Genomic DNA, 21,994 nt, shown 5'->3' on the forward strand with positions numbered 1-21,994 from the left:
TCAAACAAAAAGAAGCCTGTGAAAATGTTTGCACTGACACTTTGAACAATACAGAAAACGATCCTAATTTCTATGAAAAAGAGATAACATGCGACAAATCTTGTTTTTTCACTTATAATCTAAAAACTAAGCACCAATCCGTGCATTGGAAGTGCCGAACTTCATTGAGAGTGGGAAAAGCTCGAACGAGCAAATCAAGATTCAAAGCGATGACGATTTTTTTTTGGGATTGTGTATCTTCACAGGTTTCCCGAAGGTAAAACTATTAACAGACTTTATTACACTGAGGTTCTTGCTCAGCTCCGTGATAAATTAAAAAGAAACCCAAACTGCGAAGAACAAGTCATGGGCTCAGCATCAAGACATTAAAACACCTCTTACCGCAGTGTTTGCTAAGAGGTTTCTAGTGAAATACAGCAACCTGTGTTAGAGCACACACTTTATTTGCCTGACCTAGCACCATGTGACTTATCTATTCCCAAAGGTAACATCTGCATTAAAAGGAATAACATTTCAATCCACTGAAGCAGAAAAAGAAAATGTGGCAGACGTTATCAAGAAGCTCGCAGAGGAAGACTTGGATGGTTGGTTTGGGAGAGGGGACCAAACAGTGAGGTCATCGGTCCTATCGGATTAGGGAAGAATGCGGAAGGAAATCAGCCATGCCCTTTCTGAGGAACCATCCCGGCATTTGCCTGATGTGATTTAAGGAAAATACCGAAAACTTAAATTAGGATGGCAACTAGGGGCAAAACAATTTAAAGAGAATACATAAGGAAAGACAGTTGCAACTGTGTGATAGGGCTTATCAGGTATGAAATAAGAGGTTTGACATTCAATCAAATACACACAACATCCAGTGAAAGACTATGAAATACAGAAATTACATGACAAAAAATAAAAATCGTAGAGTGAGACCAAGAGATGAATACACTAAGCAAATTCAGAAGGATGTAGGTTGCAGTAGGTACTGAGAGATGAAGGAGCTTGCACAGGATAGAGTAGCATGGAGAGCTGCATCAAACCAGTTTCAGGACTGAAGACCACAACAACAACAACAACAAGACAAATACAAGAGACAGAATGCAAATACAGTAAGAATATAGGGAATACAGTGAGTCTATAAATGCAAGAGGTACAAAACCTCTTAAGTATTATCAAAGACCACAGTGCAAAGTAAGGTCAAGATGAGCGTCTTGTTTTAAATGATTCTTTGACTAGCATATTAAAATAAAATGTAACTATCTTCCATGAGTGCCTCGATAATTAAGTATGGCAGACATACTTTGTTTTGTGATTTCTCTTTTACTGGACACACTACTATGAAATTTTAGTTAAGTTAATGAAGCAATGAACTTACACATACTCTTTCTGAAACTACTTACGAAAGTGCAGCTGGGAGACTTCATAAATGACCACTGATATTTTGACAGGTGACCAGTCTTTTTCCAGAAAAAACTGCAGCTAGCACTCTCTCTCTCTCTCTTGTAAACACTAGCACCACCACACAAAGATGACTGACACCAGAAGTTACCAATAGTGAAAATTACTTAACAACAGGTGAAGCGACACTAACTCTGTCCCTCTGTTTATTGACATGGGATAGCAGGATTCCATGGAGAACTTAAGCAAAAACTCCCTCTCTATTTACAAGGTCACTTGCTAATTTAATTGCAACTATTTCCCTAATAACACTATCCCAGTAGCTGGAAGTTCATGCACGGGTCTCCGTGTTTTTATATTCTATAGGATGACCAGTGCCAAGACAATTGGCTTGGCTGCTGTTAAGTGTGTGTGACACTTCTGCTCATTACACCACAACTCCACTACCCTGATAGTTTGCCCAATATATGAATTGCCACAAGCTCAGGGAACATGACGGACACCTGCCTTACACAAACCAAGATCGTCCTTAATGGAACCTAAAAGGACACTAATCTTAGATGGCAGTCAGAAAACATATTTCAGATCATATTTCCACAAAATACAACTGAGTTTGTTGGAGATGCTCCCCGAGTAACAGAGAAAGGGTGAAGACTTGGTACCAACTCGGTTTTAACATCAATCACCCGGTGCACGGTTGGCCGATAGCACAACACAGTCTGATGTGTCTTTCACTGTATCCATTCTGACACAAAATGACTTCAATATCGGTCAACTCAGCTGACAAACTCTCAAGGTCTGAAATGATGTGGGCCCTGTGAACCAAGTTAGGAAGTACCTCTTCACACTGAGCTGGATGGTGACAACTATAAGCCTGTACATACAAGTCAGTGTATGTAGGGTTCCTGTGAACAGCATGTAACAATCTCCTGACCGACAAATCAAGGAACGGAAAGCATCCATCCTTTTCCACCTCCATTGTGAAACAAATATACGGGTGGATTGTGTCCATGTGTTCTAAAAAGTTGTTCAAATTCTAACTGCCATAGTGCCAACAACAATATATCTGAGAAAAAAAAAAAAAAAAAACCCACACAGGTTTCAAAGCCGATGACTCCAAAGCATATTTCTCAAAGTCTTCCACAAACAAATCTTCAATAATAGGTGACAGCGGGCTACCCATCGCAGTTCCATATGTCTGCACATAACACTGGTCATTGGGAGGGGCGGGGGTGGGGGGTGGGGGGTGGGGGGTGGGGGGGGAGGTAGAAGTCAACAGACGTGGAAATAGGTTCGTTAATTCAACATCAAACCTAACCTCAATCAACCATAACGAATCAGACAGAGGACACGAGTGAAGAGATGGACACTTTAAAACTTACTATAATATCAGAGTTATTCAAACGCACTCCCTTTAATCAACGTAAGAAATCCGCTACGTTTTCAAAGTGATGCTCACATCAACCAATTAGTTGGTTCAACCAAGTAGCAAAGTGTTTTGCTACACAATATGTCAAAAGTACCAACATTACTCAAAACTGGATGAGAACGGTCCGCTCCATTGTGGATCTTTGGAAGGCCGTAGACCCTAGGAGGAACAGCACAATGGTTATTAAGACTCTTGATAGTCTCCTGTGACAAGGGACTTTTGTTCAGGAGACTGTTAGTCATTCTCTCAACTTCCTTGTTGCAGGAAGCTACAACCACTCTTATTAATAACTATTGTGCTGTTCTCCCTAGTTTATATTGTCTTCCGAAAATCCATAAAGGAGGGGATCCTCTTCATCAGATTGTGGATAACAATTAAAAACTTGGCATATTTCTTGAATGTGCCTGAATGAATGATATTCTCGTAAGTTTTGATGTGGTCTCTCTCTTCATTCATGTCCCTCTGTCTGTTTTGTTACGGCTAACTAAGGTTAGCTTCAGAGTTGAATTAATGAACCTGTTTCAATGTGTATTGACTTCCATTTTCTTTTTATTCAATGATTAGTACTATGAGAAAATAGATGGAGTTTGCAGTGGAAAGCCTGTTGTCAACTATTATTGCAAATTTGTTTATGGAAGACTTCGAGAAATGTGCCATTGGCTTTGAAACCAGTTTTTTTCCCTTCTGATATGTAGAAGATACTTTTGTTGTAACAGCAGTGAGAATTTGAAAGGATTTTTGTATCTGCAGACCGATAGTAGTCACCAAACGGCTCTGCGTGGAAGGGTACTTCCCATCTTGGTTCGTAAGGCCTACAGTATTTCAGATCCTGAGAGTTTGTTAGCCGAGTTAACCCATCCTGAGGTCACCTTCTGTCAGAATTGATACAGTGAAAGACACGTCAGATCTGCGTTGTATCATCAACCAACCGTGCACCAGATGAGTGATTATAATACCGAGTCGGCACTGATGTCTACAGCCTCCATACCTTACGCAGGGAGCATCTCCAACACACTCCATCTCCAACACACTCAGTTGTATTTTGTGGAAATATGATATGAAATGTGCTTTCTGACCTGTGTCTAAGATAAATATCCTTTTAGGTTCCATTCTGTCACATTCTAGCAAGTCACATTGTCACATTGTCAGGACCGTGAACGACCAGTGCACTGAGCATTAAGCATCACACAGGCTTACAACAGTTGAGCAGATCGGCTACTGCAGGATACGGTCTTGGCACTGGTCATCCTATGGAATATAACAACATGGAGACTCTGGCACCCATTTCCAACTATTGGAAAAGTGTTATTAGGGCAACAGTTAACATTAAATTAGCAAGTAACTTTGTAACAATACTAAAGAAGGAAAGTTGCTACTCACCATATAGCGGAGATGCTGAGCCGCGATAGACTTAATAAAAAGATTCACAAAAGCATAGCTTTCGGACATTAAGGCCTTTGTCAGCAGTAGACACACACACACACACACACACACACACACAACCCTCTCTGAGACTGCAGATGTTGTGTCCAAGTTGCACTTGCGTTAGTGTGTGTGCGCGTGTGTGTCTACTGCTGACAAAGTCCTTAATGGCCGAAAGCTATGTTTGTGTGAATCTTTTTATTGTGCCTATCGCGGCTCAGCATTTCCGCTATTTGGTGAGTAGCAACTTTCCTTCTCTCGTATTGTTACATTCCACCGTGGATTTTCCATTGTTTGATTCGAGTAACTTTGTAAATAGAGATGAAGGTTTCTGCTTAAATTCAGCATGGAATCCTGCTCTTTCCCTGGTCAAAAAACAGAGGAACACAGTTAATGCTACTTCACCTACTGTTTAGTAATTTTCACTACCGATAACTTCTGGTGTCAGTCATCTTTAGTCGTGTGATGGTGCTGGTGTTTACACTGTGTGTGTGTGTGTGTGTGTGTGTGTGTGTGTGTGGAAATATGATCAGTTGTTAATGTCACCCCACTGCATTCCCTTACGTTATTTGAACACTATAGGTAGAAACTCTGATGTCACTTACACATACTCGTTTTGAAAATTCACAATACAGAGCAGTGATTCCACTTAGATAAAGTGCAGTAGTTGATACAACGTATCAGCGTAAAGATTTCATTCCAGAATAAAAGTACAGGCTTTACTTACTGTGATCATCTGCTGCTGATGTAGTGGGTCTGCTGGTGTCTGGCATCACTGCAAGTGGCCTCATCAATTCCTTTACCTCTGTAACTTTTGCTGACCAGCTTTCTTCCACTTCAATTTTAGTATCTTTACAGTTATCATCTTCAGTCAGCTGAACTTCTCCGGCAGAAAGAGGTTTGGCACCAGGAATCAAGTTCTGTAATTACAGTTCACACTTTTCAGACTAATAAAGTAAATGGAAAAATCAAGGGTTGCACTTCTTGTAACTGAAAAACTTAGAAACCCACATCTGTAAAATAATATATATATATATAAAAAGAAAGAAAAAAATTTACATGAGAAATATTCTTGTGTGCACTGAAGCGCAAATTGCAAACTCTTTATGTTTTAGTTTACTGTCTCATTTGTTTTGACCAAGTCCCTGAGACTAGCTACTTATAAACAAGTACCTATATTGGATTACCATGAAACTGTGACATAATTCATTTTTATGAAACAGTAATTAAACATGGTGTGTCATAGAATTCATCAGGTGCTGACACCACCCTGCACCACACCTCTCCCAGGCAGTCTGTTGCAAGTACAGCCTCTGTGATTCAACAATTGCACAGTCCAGTGAGCCAAGAAATTTGCTGCTGAGGGCCTTCATGTAGATGAGACACGAGGACAGGTGGCGCGCACAACTACAACAGGGATTGGTCCTACTGCAGACTTTTTGCTGCATCCACTGCATCATATGCGGCCAATCAAATGCAATTATGCCTCCGCCCAGCGAGAATTTAGGCCCAAGCCGGCCCTGAGCTAGCCAGTTCTGTCGTAGCCGGTAATCTGGCGTCTTCCGTTACGGACCCAGCACTGCTTCCGACCACACGCTGCCTTCACCACCAGTGAACAGCACCAAGTTCGTCGACATGCTTTTGGGAACTGTTGGTATCATTCGATCACTCGATACTGTCAGATGCTTCCAATGAGACTGAAGGGACTTTGAAATCATATTGGTTTTGTTGGAAGTTTCATTCTGTTCAGGCTTAAGCTTCCCAGTGGAATTGCGGCCTTAGAATTTCTCAGTGTTCAGTCAAATAGGAGGACTGGATCACATCACAGAGAATATTTTTGTGTGTTCCAGGAAGAGAAGGACTGTGTTATTAAGCATTCAGTGAACTTACTGTTTAGTCGAAGATTTTCTTTCAGCTTTTTGCGATTTTTGGACTCAGTCAGTGTTGAGTTTCAGTATCAGTCAAAGGAGACCATTTGGGTTAAGTTGAGGAAAATTATTTTATCAATTTATTTATTAATAAATGGAGACAGAACTGCACTCTTATTTTTTGTTGTGGGAGTGTTCCGAGCCTCGAACAATTCAAAATATAATCAACAATGATGAAGATAACAGTAGGTAAAGAAATGACGTGCAGTTATCATTACCAACAATGCTGTGTGATTTTGTAATATACAGTAAACTGAAAATAATGAAGCATGTTATTTACAACAATATAGAAAGGATAGGTTGCTATTCACCATACAGAGGAGACGTTGAGTGACAGACAGGCACATTGAAAAAAACAAGACTGCTGGATATTATAAGCTACTGGATTAAGTCCTTTGTCAAATGTACACACACACACACACACATTCATTCATAGAAGCATACTATATCTATACGTACTCAATAATTAGCGATGGAATCATTATTCTGGGGGGTAAAAAAAAACGGGGTACACAAGTGGTCAAATTACAAAGAAGGGCCATTAGCATATTAAGTAGAAATAGTAACTGAGTTCCATGACATGTTTAAACTGCTGTAAATTCTAACCGTACAGCACTTTCTACAAGGGAATAAAATTGTGCATACACAGAACAATGAGATTATAGAGGTAACTAAAATCTAAATATTTACAGTCAGTTAAGGCATACCGCTTACATAATTCATATTACAAACTCAAGGATTATTTAGCCGAGACAGGGTGGGTTATGGTAAATTTAATATTATTTACTAATAAACAACTATCTTTCTACATTAAACTGCTGTAGTTTAACGAAAGCCATTGTAGGACAGCATGCTCAAAATCTCTGATGGAAAATACTAACATCTTCCCATTTCCTTGAACTCAATGCCTCAATCACTGCGGTGAGGTCCTGTCTGTTTTTTTCATGTGGTCCGCGCGCGCGTGTTCGTTCGTGTGTGTGTGTGTGTGTGTGTGTGTGTGTGTGTGTGTGTGTGTGTGTGTAGGGGGGGGGACGGATGGACGACACTGCGCATTCACGTGCATGTGAGCGCGCACAATGTTACCATTGGTGTGATACAAACAAACAGCAAAATTACTTGTCTTACTTCTAAGGGCTCATCTTTTCTGCAGCAGCAGTAAAAAAAAGTAATATAATTTATATTATACGTTTTCACACCGTAATAGTCTTATTTAGACCAAAATATGGTTTACATTATTTCAGAGCATCTTTGGTGATCATGTAACAATTTGGTTTTTCTTGCAAATCTGTTTGTCAGGATCTTAACAGTCCTCAAGCTTTACATTACTACAATTAAACAGCATTAAATTACAATGATTATTCATGATTTATTTCCTCCTACTGCATTACTAATTTCTTCCACACATACAGTAAAACCCTAAACTAACGAGCCGGCATTTAAGGAAATTCCTCTTTTAAGAAATATTTCCGTGACCCAGATGAAACTCCCATAAGAACAATGTTATTCCTACCTGCTTTTAAAGACCACTGCTTTAACAAAAAGCCTGCTTTTAAGGAATGAATACAGAACACACTAACAATTAAAATCCAGTTTTTGCTAAATTTATTACATATCCAATTGAGTTGCTGAATTCTTTCGGTTTCACAAACGTCTTTTGTGTCATGTGATGACAGTATAAGGAAACTGATTCTTTCGGTCGATAAGTACCTGGATTGAATTACATTGTGGCGATATCAGAAAAAGCATTGAAAGAATCAGAAATCAATTTGTGTCCTGTCTACAGTGCGATATTACTCACATGATCTGATGTCACATTCACTGAATTAGTTAGTTAGTTATGTGTTCCACTCATCAATCTCATGGTAACCGTCACATGTGGAATGCAGAAGACAAATGCGTAAGAAATGCACACATGAATCAAGGTTATCTCTCTCTCTCTCTTTTAAAAAAGCTTAAAATTTTTATTACCTACCCCACTGTCTTAAATGGCACAAAATGTATACATGACACCTATAGATTTATTTATTTCTATTCAAGAATTCATCTATGGTATAGAAATAGTTGCCAAGGAGATACAACTTCAATTTATTTTTGGAACTATTACTGCTGTCTGTCAGACATTTTATTTCTTGTGGTAATTTATCAATAAGTTTTACAGCAGGGTTTGGGTTGGGTTGTTTGGGGAAAGAGACCGAACAGCGAGGTCATCGGTCTCATCGGATTAGGGAAGGATGGGGAAGGAAGTCCGCTGTGCCCTTTTACAGCAGCATATTTTTACCCCTTTCTGTGCCAAAGACAGTTTAAGAAGAGGACAGTGAAGCCTGTCTGTCTTCTGGTACTGTAATCACGAATGTCACTGTTGTTTTTAAACTGGTACATGTTTCGGAGAACAAATTTTATTACTGAGAACATATACTGTGAGGCTATTAAAACTGAGTTTTAAACAGATGCCTACAAGATGTGCGACTATGAGCCCCACACATTATTCTAACTGCTTTCTTTTGAGCAGTGAATAATTTTTGCCTAAGTGTTAAGTTACCCCAAAATATTATTCCGTATGACATCTGAGTGAAAGTATGTTAGCTTAGCTTACTAATCTCCGTATCCTCAAAACTAGCAATTATTCTGGCTGCAAAAGTTACTGAACCTAGTCGCTTTAGGAGACCCAAAACATGGATTTTGCCATTACGATTCTCATCTATACGTACACCAAAAATCTTAGTATGCTCTTCCCTGGCTGTAGGAACTGTACTCCTAGCAGCAGAAAATTGGATGTACTGTGTTTTTTCAAAGACATTATTTGTATCATCTTCTAATGGAGTTTCTTTTACTGGATTAATAATGATGCTTGTATCACAGCAAACAGTGTCAGTTTAGCTTCTTGTTTCAGATAAGAAGGGAGGTCATTCACATATATCAAGGAAACGAGGGGAACCATGATTGAATCCTGTGGAACATGTAATGTAATTTCACCCCAGTTAGATGAAGTGGCAAAATTCCTTAAATCACTTAAACCATAAAAAAGTAACTTTCTGCTTCCAGTTTTGTAGATATGACAAAGTGGGAGACGTAAAGTGTTGTCTCTGTTATTGTCAAATTTATCAGTTTTACATGTGGGGTTATGGCCTGCAATTGTAGAAAACTGATGATCATCCTCCACAATACTGAAGATAGTTGCAACATAAAATTTTCTGACATGGCAAAGAACTACGATTTAGCACCGTCTTCATCATGTGGCAAAGAACACCCACACCACAAGTTAAATTCTAAGCTAGTGATTCCCCTGGATGCAAAGAAAGAACAATCACGTCAACATTTAGAGATGTGGAACCTATTATTTTTAATACGGTTTGAAGGAATGAGAAGTGACGGTATTCCTGTAAGTGGAAACATGCTGCAAGAGAAGCTTGGGAAATCCCTTTGAAGATGGGTCTTGAAAATTTCAGTGTGTTGAATGGCTTGTGACGAAGCAAGCTGGTATATTTTTACTTCCCCTCTTGTTTTGCCATCTGCTTCCTTAAATAGTTTTTTTTTTTTTTTTTTTTTTTTCATGTCTGACTAATTACCACAAACATAAGCGAGTATAATCTGCATTTTCATAACAGAGAAAGGTTGGTCCTCAGTTTTAAAGAATATAACACCAGATGTAATTTTGTGCTTAAGTTTTATGTACATACTTTATTTTCTAATTTATTTCGACTTTGCCTAGTTAGTATCTTTTGTTATAAGGTGAAATCAGTAATTGTTTCATAACTTAAATTCTATTGTTGACGTATAAACAAATATAGATTCTGTACTAATTATAAAGATTTGGAGGAAAAACCGATAGTATTCTTAAAAGAACTATTTGAAAACATGTTAGCAACACCAGCCCTTAATTAATTCCAAAGTAATCAACAGTTTTGTCAAAAGCATTGTTTGTGTAACAAGTTAAGTTCATGATTTAAACAAATAATTCGGCTTAATCCTTGCAGAAGAAGAAACTGTTAAAAAGAACCAATTTTTCGATGTAGCCAGTTAATTTAAAGAGTTAAGTTTTAATTGTAAGTCCTGCAAATTTAATTTCAAACAATGTGTAGTTTCAGTTCCTATTACTGTGATAATATATAAGGGCCCAAATTTTGATCCCAAGACAGTCAGTCCACAGCTGAGTTTCAGACGAGAAACCTGCACTGGTTAGAACAACAACAATACTTCAACTAACTGTGAAATAAGTCTTACACTATTAGGCCATCTGTAGAAACAATGACAGTGCCTGCTCTCCATATGTAACTTTCTATTCTTCAAGAACAGTGAACTTCATGGTTAGGTTTTTACTGCTCGTAGATGTTCAATAGCAAACTACTGTAGCAGTATGTGGTTTGCTTGCTACCTATTAATGAGGCTTATCGAAAGTTAAACAATAGTGCACTGGCCATATTAAAAGTGTATATGGGGGGTTGTAAAAAGTGAAAGTAAACAACTGTGAAATGCAAATGTGCACATGTCGGCTACATCATTTACAATAGACAGTACTGCACTTCAACCCCCTATTTTTTAGCCAGTTCGTCGACACCGAAGACAATCAACAAAGAGATAAAGCAGGGAACTTCGTCACATATGGTGCTCCGGGTAAGGATTATTGTGTGTAGGCACAATAAACTAGAACTCACGAAATCTGATAGTGAAGTTTGAACTCAGGCAGTTTACAGGGATTTAAATGGAAGAGATCCTACAGCCAACCAGCTCTGGGGATTCATGGCCACAGTATAACAGCAACTAATCAGTGAGTGGGTTCTATGGAAGCAGCCATTGAGCACAGGGACAGCCAATCAGCATGCAGGTGACACAAAGTGACCACAGATAAACAGGATGCCTCGCCGAGAGAATTACAACTTGCAGCAGGTGACAAATCGGGACGACAACTGCAGCAGCAGCAGCAGCAGCAGCAGCAGCAGCAGCAGCAGACGAGAATTTAAAAAACATGGTAATTTCATAGCAGAAGCCATTTCATATTAAGCGATACATAATGAGTGATTTTAACGAACAAGGCAGTGGGACTGAGAACAAAGCTGTAGAGGTCAAGTTTTTAAGTGAACAGAAAGTCCTAAGTGGGGCTGGTTCTGTAGAGGATAGTACTTAAAAATAAATCAGACATGAATGTAACTTTGAATGATGGGGATGGAAATCCTATTGTAGATAAAATGATAAAAGCTTCATCTACATTGTATGGTGGTATCAGCGAAATGGACGAAAACAGTAATGAAGTGCATGAGGTCATTAAGTTTAAAGAGGAGGAACCTGGTAGTAAAAATCAGCAAGAGCGAAAGTGTATGGCAGACGGAAAAGTGAAAGTGATGTTAAGGCAAATTATTAGTAGTTTGAATACTATGGAAATTAATACGAAAGAAGAAATTAGTAGTATTAAAACTGACATGATTACCTTAAAAGATGAACTGAAGAAAGAAATTAAAAAGGAAATTAAGGTAGTTAGCTCTAATCTTTCAGAATTAAATATGAAGGTTGAGGCAGTAGGGAAAGATTGAGATGAAAAGATAAAGAAAGTAGTACATAACACCAATTAGAAATTAACACTGATGAGTAGTAAATGTGTATCAGAGAGAAAGAAACTTTGTGTGTGTGTGTGTGTGTGTGTGTGTGTGTGTGTGTGAGAGAGAGAGAGAGAGTAGGAGGGCGGCAGCTTCTGAAAAACAGTGTAAAGATGAAGTCAAAGCTGCCAGGAAAATTGTGTGCCGATAACAGGGTTAAACTTGAGAACCAAATCGTCAGATTATAAAATGATTTAGAAACAAAGTGTGCAGTAGTGGCAGAGGAAAAACTGGAAAAAGTAAATGAAAATGTAGATTCAAAATTGACTGAAATGGAGATAAACGTGGAAGAGGTACAAAATCTAAAGCATAGAGAAAGTGACAGTGGATCTGATAATTTTTTGGTAAGCTGGATGATAGTTTCTTCCAGGCAAAAGATTAATGAGGATTTTTTCGAATGAACAAGGTCACATGGTAAGTAAAAAGGAAGTGGATCAAAGTGTTTACTGGATAGTGGCAGTGATTTGAATGACATTGGCCAAGCATTTTTTGAATCTATTAAGAACACGAAGGGTATAGTGGTGATGTATGTTTCTGGAATAACAATTATTGGTGTTGCTGGTAAGCTATCAAAGAGTGTAAAACTAGAGGATTGATAGGGCAGCTGTTCGAGTGCAATTTATTGGTAATTTAAAATCTTAGCATTGATGTAATATTTGGGAATAATTTTTTGTGCAATTAGCAAGTAGGGGGGTTCAACATTCTGTGTTGGATTCATTATGTGGTGATAACGCTTACGTCAGCTGCCTGTCTAAATTTTCACATTCCCTGAGGCAGTCAAACTCTTCTCCTATCCTATCTGTAGTTTGTAAGTGAATCAATAGGATTCTGAAGTATAGAAATACGTTACAGAAAGTTTTTCTAGTGTTATCTATATACATTATGTTGTGTTAGTGATAAGTAATAGAATCATAAGAGGATGAAAGAAAGTAAATTGGTACCATGGTGAAAGAATTTATGTCAAAGAAAGAGGTTAGGTAAACGGAAAATGAAAAGTGTCAGCATACATAGAGGATAATTAACATATGAAGTGATCAGCTCATTGGTGCAGCAGCAGAGTCAATATGCAGAAAAAACCATCTTAAATATGAGTTCTTAATATTAATTGTGGTATAATAGAAGTGTTTGTGTTCAATGCAATCAGTATATGGAGACAACTATCAGCCCATAGAAGTGAACCGTGGTACAGCCTCTTCTAACAACATAAGCAATTTGATGGAATACAGTGAAATAATAGTTTTTCTAAGTTATAATTTTGTCGGATTGGTAATGAGAGTTAAGTCTGCCTTAGCATACGGATCTGTTACTGTGGAGTGTTTGTCAGTAGAATCAATTTTGCATTGGATAAGCAGAGAAGATGTTCATTTATTAGTTAATGAAGCAACAATGTAATAATAACATGATGAATAATGTTAGGGATTTAATCGCTGGGAGCCTGTCTCTGCAGTAGGGATACTTTATGAGAATGCACTCCACTAGTTAACTAAGTGAGAAAGGTAAGTGAAACAATGGACCTGACAGACATGATTAATGAAAAAGATACCTGTTTACAAACAAATGTGGTGTAACTCTATTGACGATCTAATTGTGAACTTGGCAACATCTGGTACTGCTTATATTGTGCAATTCATGACACTGCAGCTGGAATGATAGCTTAACAGAAAGAGCAATATTTTTGTGACGTAAACGTTATATAATGCTGCATCATTGGATCTATAAGTTATCTCAAAACTTCTATTGGTGTTCTGAGGAATTATGAGCTTAAAGTGGTAATACTGGAACGAAGAACAGTATGCTTGCTGATTAACTGTGGTGATAGACTGATGTGAATATTCTGTCAGGTCAACCATTTGATAACATTTTGTGAGGATTTAATTTTCTGGTTGAATGAGAGTAGTTCTCAGAGCTGAGTAGAGAAATAGGGCAATGATTTGGTACAATTTCTATCCCCTTAATTTTGATTTGATTTGTAATTAAGTTATGTGATGCTGACTATTTTTTTTATAACGTAAAGATTAGTAAATCTATGCTGTTGCACATCTTGAGTTTTCGTTATTTTGCAAATGGGAAAGAAACCCAAAGTCAAGTTTCAGACAAGTTATGACTGAGTAATGTTTGGTGTGTAATGTGCACTTGATTTTAATATTTTTTCTAGTCCACACCTTTCATACTATAGTCAATTTTAGTGCTAATTACTATAATGTTATGAGAACTATGAACTGCAATTATTTATGATGTAATGACTATAGTTTGCCATTAGTGTTAAACTTTTTTTTAGACATTAAGTTAGAATTAATCCTTATGGGTAATTTTTGCTACCCATAAGGATTAATTCTTTTAAGCAAGACAGGGCTTGCATAAAGTGATACAGATCTTAGCATGCAACCATTGTTTAACCAAAAAGGACATCACTTATCATGAATATGCCTAATTTCTATTAAAACTATAACCTCTGGATATTTTGTGCAAATGTACAATACACTGCGAATTAGTGAAGTTCGGTGGCAGGAGGAACAAGACTTCTGGTCAGGTGACTACAGGGTTACGAACACAAAATCAAATAGGGGTAATGCAGGAGTAGGTTTAATAATGAATAGGAAAATAGGAATGCGGGTAAGCTACTACAAACAGCATAGTGAATGTATTATTGTGGCCAAGATAGACACGAAGCCCACACCTACTACAGTAGTACAAGTTTATATGCCAACTAGCGCTGCAGATGACGAAGAAATTGAAGAAATGTATGATGAAATAAAAGAAATTATTCAGATAGTGAAGGGTGACGAAAATTTAATAGTCATGGATGACTGGAATTCGAGTGTAGGAAAAGGGAGAGAAGGAAATGTAGTAGGTGAATATGGAATGGGGGTAAGAAATGAAAGAGGAAGCCGCCTGGTAGAATTTTGCACAGAGCACAACTTAATCATAGCTAACACTTGGTTCAAGAATCATAAAAGAAGGCTGTATACATGGAAGAAGCCTGGAGATACTGACAGGTTTCAGATAGATAATATAATGGTAAGACAGAGATTTAGGAACCAGGTTTTAAATTGTAGGACATTTCCAGGGGCAGATGTGGACTCTGACCACAATCTATTGGTTATGACCTGTAGATTAAAACTGAAGAAACTGCAAAAAGGTGGGAATTTCAGGAAATGGGACCTGGATAAACTAAAAGAACCAGAGGTTGTACAGAGTTTCAGGGAGAGCATAAGGGAGCAATTGACAGGAATGGGGGAAAGAAATACAGTAGAAGAAGAATGGGTAGCTTTGAGGGATGAAGTAGTGAAAGCAGCAGAGGATCAAGTAGGTAAAAAGACGAGGGCTAGTAGAAATCCTTGGGTAAAGAAGAAATATTAAATTCAATTGATGAAAGGAGAAAATATAAAAATGCAGTAAATGAAGCAGGCAAAAAGGAATACAAGTGCAAAATGGCAAAGCAGGGATGGCTAGAGGACAAATGTAAGGATGTAGAGGCTTATCTCACTAGGGGTAAGATAGATACTGCCTACAGGAAAATTAAGGAGACCTTTGGAGATAAGAGAACCACTTGTATGAACATCAAGAGCTCAGATGGAAACCCAGTTCTAAGCAAAGAAGGGAAAGCAGAAAGGTGGAAGGAGTATATAGAGGGGTCTATACAAGGGCGATGTACTTGGGGACAATATTATGGAAATGGAAGAGGATGTAGATGAAGATGAAATGGGAGATACGATACTGCGGAAGAGTTTGACAGAGCACTGAAAGACCTGAGTGCACAACTAACATTATTACGTTTTATGTAAGTTTACGAGTATCAGAAGGAACACCCTCATGTTCCCCAGAGTTCCTCCAAACTACAACAGAACAGAAATTAGATTACTGGTGTGTCACGAACACCTGGCATTTACGATTGGAAGGGGGGGGTGGGGGATGTTGTTGATGTGGTAAAGTTATATATAAACCTACGTAATAAATATATACTCTTAAAATGTGAATTGTTATTGTGTGTGATATTAATGCGCATAATGATTATGTATAAAATATTGTGTGTTCGATCAGAGGATGGTGATGTGTAGTGTTCCGAGAATTTCCATGTAAATTCTAGAACCACTCGGCCTTCTACCGTCTCAAACACATGATATTTTAAATATAAGTGTGAGAGAGCCTATCTACTGCGCATCGCCTGTCTGTGTGTGCAGGTCCAAAGTGTGTAGTGAGAAGACTGTAGACACGGCAGTCGAATGGCACCGACAAGTACTTGTCGATTGCGCCAAGGAAGTTGTAATGAAAGAACACGCAGCCCCAAGGAACCGCTGTTTTATTTGGTGCTGTTTTATAACTTTGACTTCTGTGTTGAAAAAAAACAGTGGAGTTGAAAAATGATTTTTAGTAACTTTCAACACAGGCGTGCTAGAGGCAAGACTTGTTTGTGATTTCCGCAGTTGTTAAACCAACGCTTTAGTAAATGTATCTTAATTGTGTCTAATGTGAGACGACACGGGTGACTTACAAGAAGTAAAATATTTATGTGAGAAATGACAATTTGTTCTTTATGAAAGTTGAAATATACCGACAGTGAACTGAAAGTATCCTTAGAGTACCTACTTATTTCATGAGTAAAGAGAGAGTCTTATATATTCCTTTAACTAGCATCATTCTTCAGAGAAGAAGTTTATAGAGATTTGAGAAGCCGGCTATCCAGAGAAGATCGGCAGCGCATTCCCAAGTAAGTCGACTGGTGTAACAGAATGAGGGAAGGTTGCAATCCAACTTCATACATTGTTGTTGTCAAAAGCATTGGAATACAAAAATCCCCATACAAAATATTTACATACAGTGTATTGTTGTTGTTGTAGTCTTCAGTCGTGAGACTGGTTTGATGCAGCTCTCCATACTACTCTGTCCTGTGCAAGCTTCTTCATCTCCCAGTACCTACCGCAACCCACATTGTTCTGAATCTGCTTAGTGTATTCATCTCTTGGTCTACCTCTACGATTTTGACCCTCCACGCTGCCCTCCAATACTAAATTGGTGATCCCTTGATGTCTCAGACCATGTCCTACCAACCGATCCCTTCTTCTAGTCAAGTTGTGCCACAAACTTCTCTTCTCCCCAATCCTATTCAGTACTTCCTCATTAGTTATGTGATCTACCAATCTAATCTTCAGCATTATTCTGTAGCACCACATTTCAAAAGCTTCTATTCTCATCTTGTCCAAACTATTTATCGTCCATGTTTCACTTCCATACATGGCTACACTCCATACGAATACTTTGAGAAATGACTTCCTGACACTTAAATCTATACTCGATGTTAACAAATTTTTCTTCTTCAGAAACGCTTTCCTTGCCATTACCAGTCTACATTTCATATCCTCTCTACTTCGACCATCATCAGTTATTTTGCTCCCCAAATAGCAAAACTTCTTTACTACTTTAAGTGTCTCATTTCCTAATCTAATTCCCTCAGCATCACCCGACTTAATTCGACTACATTCCATTACCCTCGTTTTGCTTTTGTTGATGTTCATCTTATACCCTCCTTTCAAGACACTATCCATTCTGTTCAACTGCTCTTCCAAGTCCTTTGCTGTCTCTGACAGAATTACAATGTCATCGGCGAACCTCAAAGTTTTTATTTCTTCTCCATGGATTTTAATACCTACACCAAATTTTTATTTTGTTTCCTTCACTGCTTGCTCAATATACAGATTGAATAACATCAGGGATAGGCTACAACCCTGTCTCACTCCCTTCCCAACCACTGCTTCCCTTTCATGCCCCCTCGACTCATAACTGCCATCTGCTTTCTATACAAATTGTAAATGGCCTTTTGCTCCCTGTATTTTACCCCTGCCACCTTTAGAATTTGAAAGAGAGTATTCCAGTCAACATTGTCAAAAGCTTTCTCTAAGTCTACAAATGCTAGAAACGTAGGTTTGCCCTTCCTTAATCTAGCTTCTAAGATAAGTCGTAGGGTCAGTATTGCCTCACGTGTTCCAATATTTCTACGGAATCCAAACTGATCTTCCCCAAGGTCGGCTTCTACTAGTTTTTCCATTTGTCGGTAAAGAATTCGCGTTAGTATTTTGCAGCTGTGATTTATTAAACTGATAGTTTGGTAATTTTCACATCTGTCAACACCTGCTTTCTTTGGGATTGGAATTATTATATTCTTCTTGAAGTCTGATGTATTTTTCGATGTATTCAGTTAATTTAAAGAGTTAGGTTTTAATTGTAATTTCTGTAAATTTAACTTCAAGCAATGTGTAGTTTCAGTACCTATTACTGTGAGGATATATAAGGGCCCAAATTTTGATCCCAAGACAGTCAGTCCACAGACAAGTTTCAGACGAGAAACCTGTGTTGGTTAGAATAACAACAATGCTTCAACTTAACTATGAAATAAGTCTTACACTATTAGGCCATCTGTAAAAACAATGACAGTGCCTGCTCTCCATATGTACCTTTCTATTCTTCAAGAACAGTGAACTTTGTGGTTGGGATTTTACTGCTCGTAGATGCTCAATAGTAGTGCACTATTGTAGCAGTATGTGGAGGTTTTCCTGCAACCTATTAATGAGGCTTATCGAAAGTTAAACAACAGTGCACTGGCCATATTAAAAGTGTATATTGGGGGGGGGTTAAAAGTGAAAGTAAACAACTGTGAAACGCCAAATGTGCACACGTCAGCTACATCATTTACAGTAGACAGTACTGCACTCCACCCCCTATTTTTTCAGCCAGTATGTTGAGACCGAGGACAATTAACGAAGAAATAAAGCAGGGATTGTCATCACGAGCTGGTTGGATCATTATAAAAAACATAATAATCGCTTATTTTAGAGTGTAAGTGGAAAGAGTGAGGTTGTATATATAGAAAGTGGAAATCACTGGAAGAAACGATTCCTACAGGGTTACAAGCCAGGGTAATTTCTAATGCAGATGAAACTGGTGTTTTTTGAAATTTACATATTCTGTTATGGGAGAAAAATATCATGAAAGTAAAAAAGTGAAGAATGAATTACAGCGCTACTGTCTGTAAATGGCGACATAAAAAGGATACCTACGAATACAACAGTAATGCCTGCATGGCACCAGGCATCTGGTAAAGATTTCTCAGACATTTAAATGTTATGATGGAAGCAATGGGTAGGAAAATAGTGAGTATTATTAACCTAAGCCCTGAACATCGCAAGAAAACACTGTATCTGAGGAGTGTAAATGCTGTGTTCCTTTCACTGAACTATGCATCACCTGCAGCCTGTGTCAGAATGCTCTATCTTAAAGCCAAACATGATGTAACAGCTGTCCTGAAGTCAATTCCATTCATTCAGGCAGTGATGAGACTCTACATTCTACAGCTATGCATATGCTTGTTGCCAGCTGGAATTGTGAAACACAACATATTGTGTTACTGCACATGGTTTTGCAAATGATGACTGTGGTACATCAGCTGCAATGGAAGTTTTGCAGCTGCTGGGCAAGGAATTTATATCTTCCTTCAGGAACTACTATTCCTTGTTTAACATAGACAAGTCAATTCTAACAAACATTAAGCAACTGGAGTGACAACTTCTGTCACTATAATATGCAGGAAGGACCAAACAAACAATTCTTCCTGTTTCTGTCTTTAACAAAGTGTGTGTTTTTTGTATTTAAAATTTCAGATTATTCGTGAGTTTATACACAGAAGTGCCAAAGAAACTGGTATAGGCATGCGTATTCAAATACAGAGATATGCAAACAATCAAAATATGCCACTGTCGTCGGCAATCCTATATATAGACAAGTGTCTGGCGCAGTTGTTAGATATGTTACTGCTTTTAAAATGGAAGGTTATCAAGTTTGAATGTGGTGTTATAGTTGGTGCACGAGTGATGGGACACAGCTTCTCAGAGGCAGCGATGAAGTGTAGATTTTTCCATACAACCATTTCAAGAGTGTACTGTGAATATGAGGAATCCGGTAAAACATCAAATCTCTGACATCACTGTGGCCAGAAACAGATCCTGTAAGAACGGAACCAACAACGGCCGAAGAGAATCGTTCAACATGACAGACGTGCAACCCTTCCGCAAATTGCTGCTGCAGATTTCAATGCTGGGCATCAACAAATGTCAGCATCAATATGGGCTTTTGGAGCTTAAGGCCCACTCACGTACCCTTGATGACTGCACAACATAAAGCTTTACGCCTCACTGGGCCTGTCAACACAGACACTCGACTGCTGATGACTGGAAAAATGTTGCCTGGTTGGACGAGTCTCATTTCAAATTTTGTCGAGCGGATGGATGTGTGCATGTATGGAGACATGCTTCACGAATCCATGGACCCTGCGTGTCAACAGGGAACTGTTCAAGCTGGTGGAGGCTCTGTAATGCTGTGGGGCACGTGCAGTTGGAGTGACAAGGGACACCTGATACGGCTGACAGGTCGTCTAGATACTGACAGGTGACACGTATGTAAGCATCCTGTCTGATCACCAGCATCCATTCATGTCCACTGTGCATTCTGGCAGACCTGAGCAATTCTAGCAGGAAAATGTGACACCCCACTTGTCCAGAATTGCTACAGAGTGGCTCCAGAACACTCTTCTGAGTTTAAACACTTCTGCTCGCCACCAAACTCCCCAGCCATGAACATTATTGAGCATATCTAGGATGCCTTGCAACATGCTGTTCTGAAGAATCTCCACCCAGTCATACTCTTACGGATTAATGGTGTCAATTCTCTCCAGCACTACTTTGGACATTAGTTGAGTCCATGCCACATCATGTTGCGGCACTTCTGCATGCTCGCGGGGGCCCTACATGATATTAGACAGGTGTACCGGTTTTTTTGGCTCTTCAGTGTAGTTAAACAGCTCTTACAACATCTTAACAAGTGGGAATTATAATTCTGGGTCACTCCTTCCATGTATCTAGGCTAAAACTCCATTTAAGGACTATGTGTGTGTGTGTGTGTGTGTGTGTGTGTGTGTGTGTGTGTGTGTGTGTGTGTGTAGGGGAGACATGTTAACTAATTTCTGCGTGCGCACATTAGTACTTAGTTAAAGCTGCTTTACTACGGTGTAGTGGATGATCCTGAGTGGGTATGTTGACTGTTTTCTTGTGACACTATTTCTGCGGTAGCTAGGAGGATTGTTATTTCTCTGCTATGCTTGATTAGTTTAAATGATGTTTGGGTGCTGGTGTTTGGTTGTTTATTATGTGTTGCTTTTCTGTGAATGCCCATTGAATCTCGAAATTTTCTTGTAGTGTCACAAAATGTTTTTTGTTGCTGAATCTGATTACTTTCATATCCAACAAACAGAATTTGGAATATCAGAAATCTGACATATACCAACTCAAGTGCAACAGCTGGGATGCTTTATACTTAGGACAGACCAGCAGGCAATTTGAAATAATATAAAGAAAATAAAAAAACATGTAAGTATGATACCAGCCACTCAACATTTCCACCAACCACAATAGAAGCAAATATGAATGTAGTACTGACTCGGCAACAAAAAACATCTCCTGACACTGTAAGAAAACTTCCAAACTCGATAGCCAATCAGAGAAAGAATGACATGCTAAACAACCAAACAAACATCAGTTATTTAAATAAAACAAGTTGTTTTTGTTGTGGTCTTCAGTCGAAAGACTGGTTTGATTTAGCTTTCCATGCTGGTCTATCTTGTACAAGCCTCTTCATCTCCAAATAACTATTGCAACCTACATCCTTCTGAATCTGCTTACTGCATTCAACCTAATGGTCTCCCTCTATGATCCCACCCTCCGTTTCACTCCAATGCTACACTGGTGATCCCTTGATGTCTCACAATGTGACCTTATCAAAAGATCTAAAATTCTAGTCATGTTGTGCCACAAATTTCTTTCTTCCCAATTCTACTCAGTAGCTTTTCTTTAGTTAGATGATCTATCCATTTAAAATTCAGCATACTTCCGTAGCACATTTCAAAAGCCTCTAGTCTTTCCTTGTCTAAACTGTTTATTGTCCAGTTTCATTTCATACAGGCTTACACTCCATACACGTACTTAATCAGTTATTTTGCTGCTCAAATAGCAAAACTGGTTTACTACATTAAGTGTCTCATTTCCTAATCTAACTCCCTCAGTAACACCTGAAACATATAGCAGATAAATAAAACTCCATCTAGCCACCAAAAAGACAGTATCACCCAAAATAGTCAGCATACCCACTCATGAGCCCCCCCCCCCCCCCCTCCCACTATTGTAGTAAAGTACCTAAAACAA

General features: G+C 38.5%; 1 protein-coding gene across 3 annotated transcripts in view; it reads right to left on the bottom strand.

Annotated features, from left to right (window-relative positions):
- LOC126458385 (apoptotic chromatin condensation inducer in the nucleus) overlaps positions 1-21,994 on the bottom strand; it is a 113,363-nt gene that overhangs the window by 47,591 nt on the left and 43,778 nt on the right. For all 3 annotated transcript variants that reach the window (XR_007585625.1, XM_050095374.1, XM_050095373.1), the window contains exon 8: positions 4,962-5,154. Coding sequence is in view for 2 of the 3 variants with exons in the window: in XM_050095374.1 (XP_049951331.1) it covers positions 4,962-5,154 (193 nt within the window). In the remaining variant the exon portion in view is untranslated. The remainder of the gene's footprint in view (positions 1-4,961; positions 5,155-21,994) is intronic.

Source organism: Schistocerca serialis, chromosome 2, assembly GCF_023864345.2.
Source record: "Schistocerca serialis cubense isolate TAMUIC-IGC-003099 chromosome 2, iqSchSeri2.2, whole genome shotgun sequence".
Classification (NCBI taxonomy): domain Eukaryota; kingdom Metazoa; phylum Arthropoda; class Insecta; order Orthoptera; family Acrididae; genus Schistocerca; species Schistocerca serialis.